The 20,020-nt window shown below is 39.3% G+C and overlaps 1 protein-coding gene across 1 annotated transcript in view; it reads left to right on the top strand.

The window, feature by feature from the left end:
- USP13 (ubiquitin specific peptidase 13) overlaps window positions 1-19,601 on the top strand; it is a 56,100-nt gene extending 36,499 nt beyond the window's left edge. Inside the window, exons 11-21 of the mRNA XM_082486849.1 lie at window positions 2,417-2,542; window positions 3,866-4,019; window positions 6,360-6,534; window positions 8,958-9,046; window positions 9,424-9,546; window positions 10,435-10,461; window positions 11,213-11,356; window positions 12,347-12,513; window positions 13,009-13,171; window positions 14,819-14,903; window positions 15,534-19,601. Coding sequence (XP_082342975.1) covers window positions 2,417-2,542; window positions 3,866-4,019; window positions 6,360-6,534; window positions 8,958-9,046; window positions 9,424-9,546; window positions 10,435-10,461; window positions 11,213-11,356; window positions 12,347-12,513; window positions 13,009-13,171; window positions 14,819-14,903; window positions 15,534-15,627 — 1,347 coding nt within the window. The 3' untranslated portion in view covers window positions 15,628-19,601. The remainder of the gene's footprint in view (window positions 1-2,416; window positions 2,543-3,865; window positions 4,020-6,359; window positions 6,535-8,957; window positions 9,047-9,423; window positions 9,547-10,434; window positions 10,462-11,212; window positions 11,357-12,346; window positions 12,514-13,008; window positions 13,172-14,818; window positions 14,904-15,533) is intronic.
- Window positions 19,602-20,020: the final 419 nt, after the last annotated feature.

Here is a 20,020-nt window from a genome sequence, read left to right on the forward strand (position 1 = left end):
ATATTGAACAGTACTGGTCCCAGTACAGACCCCTGGGGGACACCACTTGTCACCGATCTCCATCTGGACATTGAGCCGTTGACCACTACCCTCTGGATACGACCATCCAACCAATCCCTCATCCACCCAACAGTCCACCCATCAAAACCATATCTCTCCAATATAGAGAGCAGGATGCTGTGGGTGCCCACGTCAAAGGCATTAGAGAAATCCAGATAGACGACATCTGTAGCTCTTCCCTTGTCCACATCCATCATGTGACTTCCTTATCAAGCAATTCATAGCATGTATTAGGTTTTGAAACAGCTTTTAATGCTTTCGTTTTTTGTTGTATTGAAGATTTATTTAGCCAAAAAAATAAAGAATAGATATTTTCTCCATTCCCTCACTCTGGGCATACAAATCTATGTTTTGTTGGTTTGGGGGTACTTTTTTTGTTTGGTGTCTTTCATTCCCCCAATAATACTGGTATACATACAGACAGTATTTTGTCATCTGGAGAGTTGTACTGACATAATAAACATAATTGCTTAGGATTTTAGGCCTTCAGCATTTCCAAGTGCTTCTGCTTTGTGTCTATAGAATCAATTACTCATTTTTATTCTTTTACTTCCCCCCCCCCCCCCTCCTACATGCAAAGAAGTTATCTAGCTTTCTGGGTCTTTGGAATTCATCCAAAGTTTTGGGGAATTGTTGCCTGTAAAAGCATTCATATGAGATCTGCAGTGGTCCAGCACAGTCTATATTTAGCAAAACTGTTTTGCAACTGTTGATGGGGAAAGTATGCTAGGTATTCTATAAATACTCGTGGTACTGTGGAGCTAAAATTTTTCACCACAGGAGTTTAGTCTGGAAATGGCAGCAGTTTTCTTGGACACAACATTAAAAACAGGCTGAAAGGCCAAAGTGTCATCAGCTAGGACTTGATTTTCTGTTTAGAGCTTTGCTATTTCTTTTGTTATTTTTTCTTGTCCTGGAGGTGGAAAGGGTTTAGAGGAGGGCAAGATCCAATCCTCTTCTATCGACTGTCACACATGGCATGTTTCTCTTCTCCCTGCTGAAATGGCTGAGTAAAAAGTATATAGATGGAAAGAAGGCTTAATTCCAAACTTGTTGCATTATATATCAGGGCAAATGTGCCACCTTGTCATATTCTTGCTTCTGACATAGAAAGCAGCCTGGTATATAGTAATTTGAGCTGGTTTATGCATTTCTCTCCCAGTCCTGGCTTTGATGAAAGGCAGCTGAGGACACTGAAGTGGTATATAACCCAAGATTCAGAAATCCTTAGAACCTCTCTTTGTTCAAGCAATACTGAGACTCTGTCTCTTTATGAGAAACTTTAAAGAACATCTTAGCCTAATGTGGTTGCTGGTGTACTGCCAGAAATTGAAAAAGCATTAAAATTGAGAATCTGCTACTGATTTCAGTGGCTCTAGGAATACCTTACCTTGGTGAAACCAAGAATAAAATTTTGCTCTTTTAGTGTGTGTTTTGCATGCCTTCCATTTCATGCTGCTTTTTCTATTTTTATATTGTTATGATAATGCAATTGTGGTAAAGAATGACGCTGGATGAGGGCTTAATAGCCTCTGACATATCATAAAGGCTACACTTTTGCTTGGATTGTCTTGAAAATTATTTGGTCTCATGGAGGATGAGGACAAATCTGAGTAAAAGGTTCTGACCCTTTCAAAAGTGTTATTTAAAAGGGATAATAGCTAGTGTTTTGAGGATGCAATTTGGGGAGGTTGGGGAGGCTTCTTGAAGTGGTATAGAGAGTGAGAAAATCAAAACTAGAACTCTCTTGGAAGCTTGAGGCTTTCTGATTTGGGGTAGTTTCCTACTGATATAACTGAATGGATAAAGGCAGTATGTTACGGTCCTTCAACATGACCAACACCTGCAAATTGCAAATTCATGTCTGTTCTTAACAACCCATCTGGGAATGCATGCTGCACACATTTGTTGTTTTCTGCTTGATTCTATAGAGATCTGTGGAAAGGTTTTGTCCTGATTAAAGCTGCTAGCTGATACACCAAAGTGCTTCACATACTTTTAGGTGGAACGAGAGTCTGAAAGGAATGTCAAATGTTAGAAAAAAGTGTAGGCTTTTAGCCTTTCTGAAAACTATTAACCTTTAGCAAACCTTCAGTAATCTCTTTTAACTTGCAAATGCCATAGAAAAAACAGATAGAGTGAACACTGTAGAAACTATGTCATAAAATGTATTCTAAAACACCCCAAAAATGTTTCAGGACCCTTTCCGTATTTATTAAAATGGAAAACCAGGTGAAACTGGAATTATCTTTTCTCCAGTGGCAGAAATGGGCCATAGACAGATCTAGGGGAGTGACTCTGGGTTATTTGGTCCAGGAATGGGTAAAAATCCTAGGTTTCTCTTTCTTTTTTTTAGCCTCAACACAATGGAATATCTCCCCGAATGTTTAAGGCTTTTATAAGTAAAGGCCACCCAGAATTTTCCTCTAATAGACAACAAGACGCACAGGATTTTTTCCTACATCTTATAAATCTAGTAGAGGTGAGAAAATCTGAATTACTGCTTCTTTTTCCTGGTTATATTAGACAATGAGGGCAGAGCTGTTATCTGAGTGGCTGTCATCTGAGTGTAACAAATCTTTTTAGTTTTGGATATGTAGAAAACAGCACTAACTTAAATGTATTTTGGTTTAGAAACTTGTGTTTCTTTCATTCTCCCTTCTCTTTACTTCAGACTCTTGCATAATCACACACAGGTCCAGTGCTGCTGATAACAACTGCAAGAGATATGGAGTGGTCAAGCATCACTGTACAGGCTACAAGATTTATAAACATATGTGACTGTCATTTTAAATGGCTTTTTGTTTTATGATTACATGCTATCCATTTGTTTACCATATTGAAGTCTGTCTTGGAATATTAATGAATTGGGTATTGTTATTATTCCAATTTTATATCATCGATGGGAGCAAACTAATTACTATGTCCAGTTCTTTTACAAAACCCATCTGTACGCCATTGAATCATTATGGGAGGAAGGACTCCCCTGCTGAAAGCAAAGTGACTATTTGCCAGTTGAATATTTCTGTATAAAATGTTAGTTCCACTTGAGCTCCAGCTCAATGCCGTGTGTAAAAGAAACAGTACTGTGAATTTTAATGCTGGCTTTCCGAAAAGGAAATTTACAATGCCTGCAGTTTTCATTTAAAGCATTTCTTTCTTTTCCACTCTTCCTCCCTCTTTTTCCCATTTTCCCCAAGAATCCAGGGTGGTTATTCATGTATTACAGTCTAGATGAAGTTATTCACATTTGCATGCATAATGTTCCACATCCCAAACCGCATGTACTGATTATAGGGTGGTTTGAAGACATTTTTCTGTTTTTTGCCTGATAACAGACATTAACATGAACAATAAAGAGGAGGTATGTTATTTGTATGACATTCCCATCTGAATAATGAGCTACAAGTTGGCCATTCTGTTTCAGTGCAGATTCAGAGTGGTAGGAGCAATTCTATTTGCTGAAAGGATGCTCCGTGTTATTTACCTGAGCTTTCTATCTTTATTGTAGCCTGACACCTTCCTACCTTCTTATGTTCCCCTTGACTCAGTCAGATTCATTAGGTACATACTCTGCAAGCTATTATGTGTAGAAAGATACTGTTGTGTATGCAGACATTATGGACTTCAGTGGGATTCTCTGTGGGTGTAAGAGTTCTCCATGCAATAAAATGCAAGCTGAGCTGTCAGATCTGGGTGCAAGATTGGTGTCTTTGTGCTTGCCGTAAAACGACCAGCAGCCTTTGGATTCTCTGGTCATTTTAATGATTGTCACTTAAATGACTGCATGTAATATTCCTTTCAGAGGAACCCTGTAGGTTCAGAAAACCCTAGTGATGTTTTCCGGTTCCTGGTGGAAGAACGCACACAATGCTGCCAGTCCAGAAAGGTCCGATACACGGAGAGGGTGGACTATATCATGCAGTTACCTGTTGCCATGGAGGCAGCAACAAACAAAGGTAAAGAAAGAAACTGGGCCATTGACTGACCTGGTGACTCTTTCAACCATGAGGGAATGAAGTTCCTCGCCCCCCTGTGGTCTCTTTTTGTGGACAGAATGGTTCAAAGCCATGTGGCAAATCAAACCAATGAACTCATCAGGGGAAAGTTACTTGTTCTGGTTTTCTTTAAAGGAGATTCTAAACACACATCAGTTCGTGGCTTTACCATCCCTGATTATATTTTTAGGGAAGAAGGAATCTACTTGGATATTCTTGGCAAGTTTTCAGACAGATTTCTTCTCAGACCACGGGACCACCATTAAATGTCACTGCTGAGGAATGTATCACTAAGAATGGTAGCAGTTTGTATGATAAAGATGTCAGAGATTTGTGATTTAAAACTTTAACCTGGGTTCGACCCAGGGATGTGCCACACCACTTGTAGTACAATTTATTTACCTTTGTTTTATGTGCATGTGTGAGCATGTGTGTGCCCAAAGATCCTCATTAGCATTGGATTTCCCTAGTCCTGGACAGTGAACCAGTATATAAAACCTCTTAATCCTAAAAAAGGAACTGAAAATACTAGCTAATGAATATCTTATAAAAATGAACACGCGTGCACACACACACACAAAATAAATAATAAAAAAAAACCAATGAAAAAAACAAATCTCCTTTGTGTTCATTAACAGCAGATTATAAGATCTACTGTGATAACAGAGAATAGGGATATAAGATAGTTTATCATCTATAAAGCTAGAATACACAATTTAGATATCCTGGGCTGGAGGAAAGGAAGATGAAGTGGTGAACATTGATTTAATATACAGGAATGAGATTTTCATGCCTGTTAGCTACCCAAGAAAGCATACTTTTTTTTTAAAGGAGAAAATGGCCGAGAAGTATAGAAGACTTAGAAGCAGGAGGGAGGTACTGAAAAATCTTGGTTGCCCCTGCAATTGGTGGTGAAGGGTTTTGCAGGCTAAGATATGGAATCATTTTGGTCAGAAAAGACTTTTAAGATCATAAGAGTCCAACTGTAAACCTAACAATACCAAGTCCACCACTAAACCATGTCCCTCAGCACCACATCCACATGTCTTTTAAATACCTTCAGGGATGGTAATTCAACCAGTGGCCTTTTCCAGTGCTTGACAACCCTTTCAGTGAATAAATTTTTCCTAGTATCCATCCTCAACTTCCCCTGGTGCAACTTGAGGCTGTTTCCTCTTGTCCTGTTGCTTTTTACGTGGGAGAAGAGACCGACCCCCGCCTCCCTACAACCTCCTTTCAGGTAGTTATAGAGAGCAATAAGGTCTCCCCTCAGCCTCCTTTTCTCCAAGCTGAACAGCCCCAGTTCCCTCAGCCACTCCTCATAAGACTTGTTCTCCAGACCCCTCACCAGATTCATTCCCCTTCTCTGTACACGCTCCAGCACCTCAATGTCTTTCTTGTAGTGAGGGGCCCCAAACTGAACACAATATTTGAGGTGGGGCCTCACCAGGGCCCAGTACAGGGGGATGATCACTTCTATAGTCTGCTAATACATGCTTGAGCTAAATAAATGTATGCTTGAGGTGGAAGTGAAGGGGACATCGCAAGAACACTAGAAGAGGGGTGTGCCTCTGGTTTCCTTCATAATATCAAAATTTAAGATATTTTAAAGCCAGAAGGAACTATTCTGATTATTTGATCAGATCCTTTGAAATAGCACAAAACAGAATTCCACCTACTGCATGTCAGCTGGCCCACAATTCCTTGAACTGGACAATATATTTTAAAAATACCATTTTGATTTGAAAATTTAAGTTTTGGAGAACTTCACATTCTTTGTTCATCAGTTTCAGTGATGATTCTGTTGCTTATAGAAGAGCATGTTATTTCTAGGTAATGGCTCAGGAGGTATATTAGTTTATGAATTTACCATATGGTGCTGCTCAACTTCCCATTGTCAGGACTCTTTCTAGATCATTCATAATCCTGTCTAGAAAGTCAGATGACACAGATAGACAGCAATAATTTTCCAAGTCAGACTGAGCTGATAAAGTGGGTAGTTGGTGTTACTATTAATGAAGGATTCTGGCTGTCACGGCAAGGTTTTAATTGCCTGTTGCCCACTATTTCCAGTTCTGTGTTTTCACCATGAACGGAAACCTTCAAAAAAAGAGATGTGGTTGTAAGTGTAGCTCCTGACCCTAATGCAGGCAAAAGGGTTTGATGGCTAGTTAGACCATATAAAAGTTCTACTAATAAGTAGATTTTTGCATTTCTAAAACTTGCAAAAATAGGACTGGTAAGGGACATCATAACCATGACAATTTTCATTTAGCTTTTAGTATCATGTACATTTCTCAGATGAATTAATTGCCTATGAATTGAAGAGGCGAGAAGCAGAAGCTGCAAGGAGACCTCCACCAGAGCTTGTCCGTGCCAAGATCCCATTTAGTGCATGTCTGCAGGCCTTTTCTGAACCGAGCAACGTAGAGGATTTCTGGAGCAGTGCCCTTCAAGCAAAATCTGCAGGAGTTAAGTAAGCGTGTGTCTAGCTGCCTATTAAAAACTGATATGGTAGTGCTCTGTGCTTATCTTACTACCTGGACACAATGTAGAGAGAAATAGACAAAGGCATAGTGGGCTTTGGCGCTGTATTGGTGTTGGGGCTCATAAATGTAATGTGCAGATCAAGCCTGACAAAAGTCAAACTTCTAGGGGTGATGGGATCTTGTTGTTAAGAGCTTGAACTTTAAATGCTTGTAGCTTGTCTGCCCACATTTTGAAATCAGATTCTATGTATCGACTAGTGATGGAGCTCTGTATTGTGTGGTAGGAGATACAGTCTGGATCTCTGTGCTTAGTCTCTTGAAGTCTTCATTTGACTAAAAATGCTGAAGAGCATTGTGTGGCAACAAAACAGGGTGAAGCAAGTGAAGATTGTGTTTCTTGTTAGAAAGTTCTTTAGATGGATGAAAATTTTTGTATTGTGAAGTGCTATGCTGAAAACTTTTTTGTTATCATAGAATCATAGAATGGTTTAGGTTGGAAAGGACCTTGAAGATGATCGAGTTCCAGCCCCCCTGCCATGGGCAGGGACACCTCCCACTAGACCGGGTTAACCAAGGCCACATCCAGCCTGGCTTTAAGCACCTCCAGGGATGGGGCCTCAACAACTTCTCTGCGCAACCTGTTCCAGTGCCTTACCACCCTCAAAGTGAAAAATTTCTTCCTAATGTTTAATCTAAACCTGCCCTTTTCCAGTTGAAAGCAACTCCCCCTCATCCTATCACTACGTGCCCTAGTAAAAAGTCCTTCCACAGCTCTCCTGTAGGCCGCCTTTAGGTACTGGAAGGCTGCAATAAGGTCTCCCTGGAGCCTTCTCTTCTCCATATGTTATTATGTTCTATGAATTTTTTGTTTGTGTTTGGATTTCAATCCATAGTCTTTGTATGCTACAGTGTTTGGTTGCATCTATTAAGTTTGCTGTCACTTATCTGGGGCCATCGTACAAGATGAACATATAAAAGAAGTAATCTATCTTGTGTGTTTATAGTCAGGTAGATAAAAGAACCAAGAACATCTTGCTCTTAAAAAAGCATTAAGAAATAAGACAGCAGACAGAGATCAATGCAATTTTCAGGGCAGTATTTCTTGCTGAGAACAAGAGTTAGTCTCTTGTTCCAGTTCCATTTCTATGTCAGCAGCAAGGAGTGGTTGAAAATCTGGCTCTGCAACTGGTTTACTGTGGCTAGGTACCTTCTATTTTTACATCACTTAATGTATCAATGACTCATTGCTGATCTAGCATAGTTTCACTGATGTATTGAAAATTGGGAGAAAAGTGCACATGATGAAGAAAAATGTAGCAGAAATCTAAAGGTTTGTTTTATTAACTGCGAACATGCTGGAAGAACATTCTAGTCTTCAAATAGATCTAGGGTTGATTTGTAATTTAGCTGTTCTTCATTAGGCCTTTAAAAGCATTGAAAGATGAAGAATAATTTGCTATTTAAAATTCAAAAGTTTTGTGCTGCAGATGATAAAGTTAATAAAATTGCAAGTGTTAACAAGAATTTAGAAAGTAGTTAGTTATAGTATGGTAGGAAGGCCTTATATTTATGATGCATTTACTATATTTTACCCAGAGGTAGGTGAATTAGAAGAAAGGATGGTATGTGTGAATGGAAGATAAAGGGAAGGATGCAGGAGATTAATTGTGGGGAAAAAGGGGAGCATAGAGAAGGAGAACGGCGGTACATATAATGTTACTTTGTGTTCAAGATTAAACTTTTTCTTTTCACTAAGTGGGCAAATATCAGGGATCCGCTTAAACTCAAGAGTCATCCCCAATTTTGATGAACATCATAGTAGTTCGATAAGAATATCGTGTAGGTGTTTTATATAGCACTTTCATGTGAAAAACTACAAATGACAGCTTTTTTTATCTTTGCTTAATGAAATGCTTTATAGGTGGACTGATACCTCATGGGCAATGCTACTGTTACTAGAAAGGGAATGAAAAAAACGCAGATTTAATTATTACTCCATTCTGTTCAAGCTGTATTTTAAGCCCGTGCCCTGAAGTTCTAGCCAATATGTCATTCAAAATTTATTTCCTGACTTTCAACTTCAGAACAACTTGAGTAAGTGAGTTTAATGTTTGTCCTGGTTTGAGGACAAACAATGTTACTTGCAGTTGTTTCCTATAATTGTCCTACAAGCTGAAATGTCTGCAAGGGTTTGGGCTGCCATTCAGGATATGAATGCATAGAAAGCTACTACCATACTTCTCCACTGTACTTGGAAATGCTTTTGTGAAATTTATGTTTATAAAATCCATCACTGTTCATCTCACTCAGGGCAAAGTTATTCATCTCAGTGTGGACAAGGTGCTGAAATCTGTGCTGCTTGTGATTTTGTTGTCTTATTTCACTGAATTGTATTTCTTTTGCTTCCTAGGACTTCTCGTTTTGCTTCATTTCCTGAGTACTTAGTGGTGCAGATAAAGAAATTCACCTTTGGCCTTGACTGGATACCCAAAAAACTTGGTATGTGCCGTTTATATTTACTTTTTTCTCATTCTATCCAAAATAACCTATAAAGTGTACACACTTTGTTCTATAATGAGGATCTAGCTTGAGTCTCAAATTTATACTGTGAAGATCCTAATTGAATCTTCTTTTCTTTTATTACAAATTAAACCCATCCATCATGCGTGTGGAGTTAAAATACAGTTTCATGTAGTCTGACCTCCTAGTTAAATTGTGCTTTATTGTTTCAAATTTCTCAAATGACCGTTTTCAGGTGAAGAATTCTGGTTGTGTTTACAGCTTGAGTACCAGAGTCCCCTCTCTGATGGAGTAGATTGTACCATGAGGTCATTTTGCTGGATTCATAAACTTGGCCTGTTTCTCTGCTTTTGTAGATGTTTCTATAGACATGCCAGATTTCCTAGATATCAACCACCTTCGGGCCAGGGGTCTTCAGCCAGAAGAAGAGGAACTTCCAGACATTGCTCCTCCAATTATCATTCCTGATGACCCAAAAGGTATTTACTGAATGCTTCTCTCTTGATTCTCTCCTGTATTCCCCTGTCCTAGCACATACTGATTCTCCTTAAGCTTCACTGTTTGGAGCTAAGGACAAAAAAGCAGCTCTGTGCTTCAGTAATTGAAGACTGTTTCTTTTACGCTAAAGTTCAGAAACAAGAATATTAGAATATTCTCCTTCCTCATTCCCTGGGTTTCTCTGGAGAATGAAATGGTTTATAGCAAGCAAAATCATGTTTTTATAGTTTGACCTTAGACCCAGGTTGCTGCAATTTCCTCCAGATGACTTAAGTTTGGGTGCCTCAGTATTTCATAGGAAACCAGTAATGCAACTACTCTCATGACATGACTGCCCCATTTGCTTGGATATTTATAACAGCAGTGGTATAATATCAGGCTGTATGCATGTGAAAGGAAGCTAGTACCTGAAATTGTGTGTCAGAACAAAGGCTATGGCAAAATTCTGTTCTCCAAAGGTTTTAATTTTGTCCCTTATCTGTAGGTTCCTTACCAAAACCTATTTTTTTATCCTCTTGCTCAATGGACTGACCTAGTTTGATTGTAAATGTATGGAAGATGGTACCTTATTTGTAAAAAAAATCAATTCTTGCTTAAGCTGGTTTAGGTCAGCCATCAGCTATATTTCTTACTGGTTTATAGTACCAGTGCACTTTGCTCTGAGTTGAGTTATGGAAATTACCGAGCAGAAACATCCCTGGTCTAATTCATGGTAAAAACATCAGGGATGTAAGGATGAGCATGTCCTGCCTGTTTGACGTCAAATATTTCTATGACTTTAAAAAACTGGAATTGTTTTTACCATATGAATCTACTTAGCCTTCATCTAAGTCCTTTTCCCTGTTTTTTTTTCCTTTCTCAATTTTCAGATCATACGACGAATCATTTTGTGGAGTGTATGTATCTCATTTTTGTGAGACTGGTATTTCAGGTGCTTAAAAAATGGTTGTGCTTTTGCTCACCTAATGGCTTCTCTGTCCTCATGGAGATGCATGGAGTATTGCCTTGCATGCTTCTAAACAACAGCTGTTTTTGTACTTGTTCAGTGTTTACTTGCATGTGTGCAGGACTCTTTTAAGAGTCTGTAGTGGCATCGGCATAGCCAAAATATGAGCTGCTCCTCTTATCTCCTGCTCCTCAGCAGGATCTTGCAGTTCTGGGGGTCACAGCAGCTTGATCCTGGCTCCCTCTGGATTCTGATCTCAGCTGAAGCTGTTGGGCTCTGTCGTTCAGAGATGAAGTTCAACTGGAAGCTGCCAGATCCAGCAGCTGTATTTTGTCTCACCTGCAAGATCCTGCCTTTAAGAGAGGTGATTGCGTTTGGCTGCCATCTCTAGCTAAGCTCAGCACCTAACTTCTTCACCCCTTGAAATCCAGTGGTGAGTTTTTTTAATAAATAAAGTCCTGTAGGAATTCATCAAGGTTTAAGGATCTATGTAGATTGCTGAGACAAAAGATTACCAGTAATTATAACAAATACTATAATGCTTTGTAGAAGCATGTTTTCTAATGGGTGTGGATTTACTGCAGTACTAAAACAAACACAGGAGATAGGCATTGTAATATGTGGCACCATGAATAACAATAAGAAATACAATACAATGGATGAAGTTAGACTTCTAAGTTTTAGAAGGTCCTTTCTTGTAGCTCTAGATATTGATGAGTCTTCAGTTATGCAGCTGGCAGAGATGGGTTTTCCTTTGGAAGCGTGTCGGAAAGCTGTGTACTATACAGGCAACCTGGGTGCTGAAGTTGCTTTCAACTGGATCATTGCACACATGGAAGAACCAGGTCAGTGATTGGAAGGTGTAAGTTAAATTCAACTGGTTGTGTATTTTGGCAGTCAGTAGAAATTCTGTGATGTGTAACAGTGAAACAGTGGCCCCCTTCCCCACCCCAGGAAACCTGGAGGTGTGAGTGAATTTTCCTAAGTTGCTCCTGGGATATGCAGATCTTGACCATTATGTGGCATCCTCTGCCTAGAAGACGACAACAAACCTAACCTACATGAGAAGTACACTCTTCTGTCCTCACTGACGGTGTGGGCCAGCTCTCTGTTTTCCACCCTTTGGCTAGGTCCGTGCTGCTAAAGGGGAAGCTGACTTATGATCAAGTGTAAGTACAAAGAATCCTGTGGTCCCGATGCTCTTCTTCCATATCAGCCTTCTGTAGCTCAGGCTAGAGCATTCATGCCGTACTTAGAACTTGGGCTATCTACTGATGGACAGGGCTACTAGATGCTCTCCACTTCTTGTGTTTCATCCATGCAAAGTTTGGACCCATGATTCAACACTTGAGTATACCTGAGCACTCCCTTGCCAGGAAACTCCAGATTTGTTTGAGTTCACACTTCACCGTGGGCTTTTGTGTTGCTTGTGTAAATGGGGAATGAGTTTCACTTGGCCTTAATTGACATATTTCAGCTATGGAATCAGTTCATTTTACATCTATATGTGTATCAGCTGGGTTGTCTACTATTCTGGTGTCATCATTCCTTCCATACCAATCTTGGCTACTTTCCTGCAGTTCTTTCAGCTCTTTGATGTGCCAAGTTGTTCCAGCCTGCTCAGTATGATTTTGTCCACCTAGATATTTTTTAATGTGCATGTTCACCTTGTTGTTTTTAAGGCTTTCCACACATCTAAGTCCCAGCTGGGCCAGTGAAATGAACTTACATTGATTTCAGGACTGCTTTTGAGGTCCTGTTTGTTTGTTTCTTTGTTGTTGACTTTTCAGTTCAGTGGAGCAAAAGAATGAACTATGAATGTTTGTTTGTTCCAGACTTTGCTGAGCCCTTGGTCATACCTGCATTTGGAGAAGTTGCTTCCAGTGGAGCAGCTGCATTTGAAGCTGTTGGGCTAGATAACCAACCTCCTGAAGAGATGGTTGCAATTATCATTTCCATGGGCTTCCAAAGGAATCTAGCAATTCAAGCGCTGAAGGCAACAGTGAGTTCCATGAGTTGTTGGGTTTCGTATCATATTATGTGCTTCGTACCTGTGCATGCTCAGATGTCTTTGAAACATGCGTATAAAAATCCAGCTAGCGGATGATGCACGTAGAGCTATTCTGGCAAAGTGTGGGATGCTTGACTTGGCTGGGTTAGAGTGGGGAAGGTGGTTCGAGTTTTCACTTGAATGTTAAAATGTGGAGGAAAGTGAGGAAAATTTAGCTTCTTTTACCATCTGTTGAGAAACAACCTGAATGCCTAAAACTATGCATCTTCAAGATGAGAACCCGGGGGCCGCGGGGATTAATTGTGGGAGGATTTCTTTTTCCATCTGTCAAGCTTGCAGAGTGCTGGTTGAACACTATTTTCCATGGAGTCAGAGTATGTATCTTAGAAGTTTTAAGTACTGTCGAAGACGATCCTTACTCTGTTCAAAGACCGATGATATTAGAGAATGTATTAAAGGCTGCTCTTTTGCTTGATTGACTCACAGAACAATAATTTGGAGCGTGCGCTGGAATGGATCTTCAGCCATCCTGAACTCGAGGAAGAAAGTGAGCCTGCTTTGGACTTGATGAATATGGTGGACAATTCTAATGCCAATACCCTTGCAGAGACAGAGTCGGAGGGACCCAGGATCAAAGACGGGTCTGGAAGTAAGTTCTCCTTCATATTAGAACTGGCTGTCATGTTGTTGCATCACACCTACACCATTCGTAGAGCTCCTTTCTGTTTTGAAAGTAGCTATCATGGGGTTTTGGACATGATCCAGGCAATCTACTTCCAATCTTGCTTCTGGGGCTGAGTCCAACTCTGTGGGGCTGTGTCCAACTCTTTGGGGCTGCTAAGTTCTGTGGGCTGTATTTGCTCAGAAGATTCTTTCCCTGGACTCACTGAATAACCAGAGTCCAAGTTTCTTATTGCCACAGCATGTAAGTCTCCTGGCCTAGTTTTACTTTTTGTTTTGTTGCTGTAAGATAAAACGACAAAGAGAAGCTAGAATGTTTAAATCTTTGGAGGCTGAGCATCCTAAAGATAACACTGCTGTTACAGACCACCTGAGTTTCTGTCCTCCTATGGTCTGATGAGAGATTTGATCCCTTCATCCAAGTTCCTTATTCTAAATATGGCAGATATAGTTGGTATCCTGCATGTATGGCTTTGCTACTTTCTTTTTTTTTCTTTGAGATCCTCAGTCATACTACTGCTAAATAAACCACAAGATGGGGCTAATGTGCAGCAAGCAAAGTTGTGAAGTAGGCAAGGAACCTACTTTAAGTGTAAAAGCGCTAGAGTACAAAAGCTCAGCAGTATTTCTAACATAAGGATATCACATAATGTTTTTTGAAGGATCTTCAGTGACCAATTCTAATAACTATAGTATGTTCTGAACTTGTACCTCTGATCTTGACTGGAATGGTCTTATAAAAAAAATTAACCACCAATTTGATTTTTGTTTCTGTGGTTGCTGTTATTATATAAGAATATTAATGTCTTTGTTTCTAACATTAGAAAGACCAATCTTTAGTCTCTTGGAGATATGGGAAACATTGATTATTTTTAGGTTAAAAAAAAAGATTTGGAATAATTATTTTTTGTGGTACTTAGCCTTTATAGACTGAGACCATTTACTGAGTGCCTGAAATCCTGATAACCAACCTGATACTGTAAAATGGCTCCAGAAAGCCCTCTCCACCAAAATCCAGGCCCCTGTCCTTATGCAATATCCTGAAAGAAGGTACCCTTTTAATTTTGGTGGTAATTTGGGTGAATGGCATGAATGGGTGGGGAGCAAGAACAGATGCTGAGTTCTCCAGAGACTCTAAGCACAAAAATCGTCCTTGTATTAAAGGAAGAGGTTTCTTTCCTGTCCTCTCTTTTATGGGCTGCTCATATTTTATCTTCTGGTTTTTGTTTGATTTATAGGGGATCTGTGATCACACTTGTAGACATAGAAAATTTGTGTGCAGAATGAACTTTCTATCTGGCACTTCCTGCGGTACTCTCTGTGAACTAGGAATGAATCTGCTGTTTTCTCTTTCCTGGCAGGGGCTGTGATCACAGCCCGGCTATATGCTAACAGATATATGTGGGTTTGATTTGGATTGGTTTGATGTTTGACGATGAATCTGACTGCTAGTTAAAGCAAGAATATGCTGCAATCTTAACAGGAATTGTTTGGGGATGCAGAGTCTGAGTTAGGAGTGCTAAACTACTTCACCAGTATTGGAAAGTATCCCCTGGTGTCATATTGCAATGTTAGCAATAAAAGACTTATGTTCCCCTTCATATTTCTTGAACAGGATACGAGCTGTTTGGGTTCATCAGCCACATGGGAACATCCACAATGAGTGGCCACTATGTTTGTCATCTCAAAAAAGAAGGAAGGTGAGTGGATTTGGGAGAGACACACAAGTACAAGCAAATGTTTTCTTTGAAGCGTGTATCTGTAGGGTGTGTATTCATGGCAGATAAACCATGCATGTAGTTACCATGTATACATTTCCCACCAAAGAATGAAGATTGTTACAGACTGTAAATGTGATGAGTCAGTTCTGATTCCGACATGGTCTGTGCTGGAACAGATCATCAGCTGTCCTGTGCTTGCTGTTCCAAATCTCCGTTCATTTTGGGGCATCATTTCTGTATCTGGCTTCCCCCAACTTCCTTTCATTCCCCATCAATTGAAACCCATCAAACTATGGGCTGATACTAGCATTACTAGTACGGCAGTGCTGATCTTGGCTATGATTTTGATATGTTCCTATTATTTGGCCTTGGGAATCCCTGATTTTCCTTCAATTGAACTGTAACTGCACATTCCTCTGCACGTCCTTCTTCCTTTCAGTTCCCGACTCTGCCAGTAAACCTCTTCAGCTGTTTCTCTGATCTTTTGTCCTTGTTGCAATGCCTAATTTTAGATTTTAAGCTCTTTTAAGTTTGGGTCTGAGAAGTCACTGTTAAACTTGTGATGATTTTTATACACATGGAATGTAATCAATCTTGTTTTCGTTTCAGATGGGTGATCTACAATGACCTTAGAGTCTGTGCCTCAGAACGACCTCCCAAAGACCTGGGCTATATTTATTTTTACCACAGGATACCAAGTTAGGCCTCAAATCTATTACCTGGCCTTAAGAAGCCATAAGCCTTTTTAACCTGCCCAAAAAAAGTGTTCAATAAAAAGAAAATCTAAAACCAACAAAAGACCCCTAACTGCCAAAAAGCAAAAGAAAACATGGGATATTTATAGTTTATTTAAAAACAGTCAATTGATGCCTCCTTAAGTGTTAGAGGGAAAATTTCTATTGGGTGATGTATAGTATATTGTTTTAAATTTATACCCCTTAAAGGATACCTGAAGAGCATGCAGATTACTGGTGGAGTTTGCAGCAGTATATGGAGAAAACAGAAGTTTCAGAGTTGAACAAAAATACCCCAGTTCAGCCCAGCTCCTGCCTGTTCTGTCCATGCATCCGTTGAAGACAAGGAAGAAATATTTGTATCTTTGGTAACTGGGAGCCAGTGTTTTCAACCAGAGTTTGGACCACTTAGAGAAATTGTATCACATACAAAGTTGGAGGGAGGGGGTGTGTGAGTGTTCTACAAAGCAGAATATCTTATTTAAGAGATTATTTTTGGTACAGTGAGAAAAGTCAACTAAATTTATATCTGTTGGGATTCAGTTTTACAGTATTTTGGTTTGCCTTTTTGATGCATAAACTTAAGAAACTAATGGAGATGGAACAAATCTCCTGTCCGTGCCCTGTATGTTTTCTGCCAAAGACAAATAGTAGATTTTATTTTTGCAGACATAGGTTTCTTCATCTTCTCTTGAATGTTTGTTTTGCAGGTTTTCCCAACAGATTCAGAATTAAAGATGCCTAAAAGAAGCAGACTATAAAATTAAATGCATACCCTCAGGACAGGCAAGGCTATTATTTAAATTTTATTTTCTTATGAAGGAAGTAAAGAAGGGGTTAATGTCCAATTATATTTATTTCAGGGAAATTTGCATCTAGACCACTCACATTCCAGCTGAAATCAACTCCCTGACAAAGTACTCACAGTGCAATTCTGCTTTCTGCCAAAAATTGCTTAAATATTTAGTTCCATCCATTGGTGAGGGAAATTGCATAGTAAAATTGCTGATTTATTGATTTGCCAATCTCTCCTCCCTCCCTTAAAAAAAAAAAACTAACAAAAAGCAACAACAACAAAACCCAAACAACAAAAACAACCCCACCTTGAAATGATGTTTCAGCTTGCTGAAAACTTGCAAACACATCAATAATCTGATCTCTTCATCAGGCACCTTCTAAAAGGGGTTTTATATCTCTGGCAGGGATGAAGGGGTGCATAGATAGGGGCTGGCCTTTCCTGTCTCTTTTTTTGGGTGTTATTTCAGTTTGTGTCACAGACAAGAATATATATGTGAGTTTTTTAAATTGTATTTGAAAACACTTATTCTAGAAAAAATACAATTGTGAGTGGAAAACCTTTCATGATTCCAAAAAAACCCCAAAAGTTCACAGTGTTGGCCACTGCTTAGAGACTGCTGCTGGAGTTGCCTCGTATAATCTTACTGAGCCCTCAAAATAAATTGGAACAGTCAGAAAAAAAAAATTCCTCCTTACGGAGTGCAAGAGAGGCAGGGAGGTGTAATTACATTTTCTCTGCAGTCAGTGCCTGCAAGTTTAATAGCAAAATTCAGGCAGCTACTCACTACGGAAGAGAACCCAAATTAAAAATCTGGTTATGAGTAGGGTATTTTATTTTTCCCGGTGTTTTGGGAAAAATTATTCTCCCTCTGGTCATATAGCCTCACACAGAGCCAAAAAACATCGTTGATTTTTTTTTTAATCAGTTTTTGATCTTAAAAGATTATGAGCGAAATTCTAGTGCAATAATTCTGTAGACTGTAAATGGTGCCTAACTGCTGGGAAAGCTTCCTGCACTTAGTGCTCTTACTGACACAAAAGAATGACATGGTAGCACATCAGTAAGTGGCTCCTGTGAGATTCAGCTGCCTTGTAATTATTGTTCCACCGGTTCTGGACAAAATAAAAGCTGCCAGTAATTTTTTTTCCTTCTTCCAGGTTTTGAGTATTTGTGTATTTCAACAGAAAATGCCAGATTTGAAAATGCCAGCAAATTATGCAGTCATACACCTGTTATTTAAAGTGAAAGAACCAAACTTCTGTATATCTGTTTTTGTGCTTTTTCATTCTGGCAGTAGAAATAGGACAAAAGGCCTCTTTTTTTTTTTCTTTCTTTTTATTTTTTAATTTTTTTTAATGCCCAGTTATATTCCAAGGAAGTTCAACACAACAGCTTTCCTCTTGCCTCATGAACTTAAAGGGCTGTTTATAAACTAACAAGACCTGGTGGCCACTACCTTTTTATTTAGAAACCTTGGGTAAGTAAAGGCCAACAGAGTTGTTCCCATGTTCATTATTAAACTAGAAACATAGCTGGTCTCATAGGATTTAAGAATGGAGCTTGGACTCTTGCAAACCATTTGTCTAGTACATCCTAAAACTGAAATGGCTGTGGGACTGATTAATGGGAGGTGCACTTGGACAGCTGGCAGGTGATAGACTGGAAATGGTAACTGAAAGGGGAGAGCCATTCACTGGCGGTGGCAGGTGAACTTTAGCAGCTTGGCTTCTGAAATTCTTTTCACTTCATCTTGGGTACTGCCTGCCTAAACTACCAAGTGGGTCAGAAGTGCAAGGAGCAGTTTAGGGGAAAGGCTTACAGATCTGCTAAAATTTTGCACTTGAAAATGTGTTAAAGTTCTTCAGCTGTTTGAGGAATTATTATCTCCTAAAGCAGTGGCTTCCCTCCTTTTTCAAATGGCCAGTTAAGTCATCTTGCTTTTGCGATGGGATATATCATGAATCTGGAGGAGCAGGATGTAAACTGACTCTTCAGCCTAACGTGGGGGAGAGTAGTTTGGGGTTTTTTGGTTGGTTGGATTTTTTTTTAAACTTCAGCACGCAGAAGCCACAATCAAACAGACTGTACTGAATAGATGAGTAATTTATCAGGCTTTGCCTGATAAAATTTGTATGCATTTAATTGTGCTGGGCCAGGCCTCACTGGACAACCTGGACAGTGGCTGATGGGGAAGCTCTGTGTGTCTGGGTACTGTAATAGCTGTTGAGGGGTTAGGTGTGCTGAGAGCTTCTCGACAAAAAAGGATGGAGGAAGAAAAATCACTGTGAGCTGTTGGAGACAATCTAACCTGAGAATCATGGCAAGCCAGAACTTGGTAGCAAATAACGCACTTACTTCTTGGATTGATTTTTACTTTTTCATATGATACATTTAGTTTTAGGAAAGAAGAAAAACTCAACTTCTCCTTGTTTTCCTTTTGCCCTCTCATTCTTAGCAGCATGCTGGATCCAGTAGACCCCTTATTCTGAGTCACAATCTCCAGTCTCCAAAACACATGTAGACACAAACTCCTATTTAATCTTCCTAGCTAAAATATAATTAGGGTAAAAAATATATTCATTTATTCAACGCTATGGTTTAAAAACAAGCCTAGATGTTTCTGGACTACTGTCACTTGTAATTCTACTGCATTCAGTGGCATTACTTCTGACTGACTTTGGTGTAACTGAAAGAAGAATCAGTCCATTTTCTTTGATTCAGGCAGCCTCTACTGGGTCATAGTGCACATTCTGAATACAGATGCAACCAGAGCTCGTTAGATTGTTTTAGAAGCATCTCCAATTCATTCCTTTTGTTCTCCATCCTGGCAGCAGCCATTTTTATTTTCTTTGCTGTTTTCATGCATTGGAAGACTATGCAAAATATGTAACTGGACATAACTTTTTATTCTTTTCCCATTGTCCTTCCTACCTTAATGGCTGAGATCAGTTTCTGATTTTTATTCACTCTTCAGTGGTTTTACTGTTGTATCCTGAAAGTGTCTGTACAGGTTTACTTTGCACCATTCAGAGTTCTTTGCTTGAAGCACTGTTAACATTTTGGAGAGTATTTGTCTGAGATGAAAGGTTGTGAATGACATTGTTGCAACTGTTTTAAATTAAAAAGAAATATTCTCACATCTTATGACTGTGGATTCTTGTTTCATTCTTTCCTGTCTGAACTGAAGAGGAATATACTGACTGAGTATGTTTTGATGCTCCCTCTTTCCTTACTCTTTATGTTCATGTTTGGTGTTTTTCTTAAAAAAACCTGCATAGGGAGCAAAGAAGTTTGTGACAGTCTTGATTTCTTGTGACTTATGGTACTTCTATGGATGTAAAAAACAACAACAATAACAAAAAAAAAACACCAACCAAAAAATCCTCAAGCCCTGAATGGATATAAAACATGGCAAAAATAGAAAATAAGATTTAAACTATGATTAATTTTTTTGGTTTTAACTTTTGAGCCAGTTGATGTTCTTTGAACACAAGAGTTCACAGTGTTCGTATGGAAGAGTGTTGTCATTTCACCCCCAGATTCCTGCTGTTCAATCATAGTTT

Source organism: Vanellus vanellus (assembly GCF_965231255.1).
Source record: "Vanellus vanellus genome assembly, chromosome: 8".
NCBI lineage: Eukaryota > Metazoa > Chordata > Aves > Charadriiformes > Charadriidae > Vanellus > Vanellus vanellus.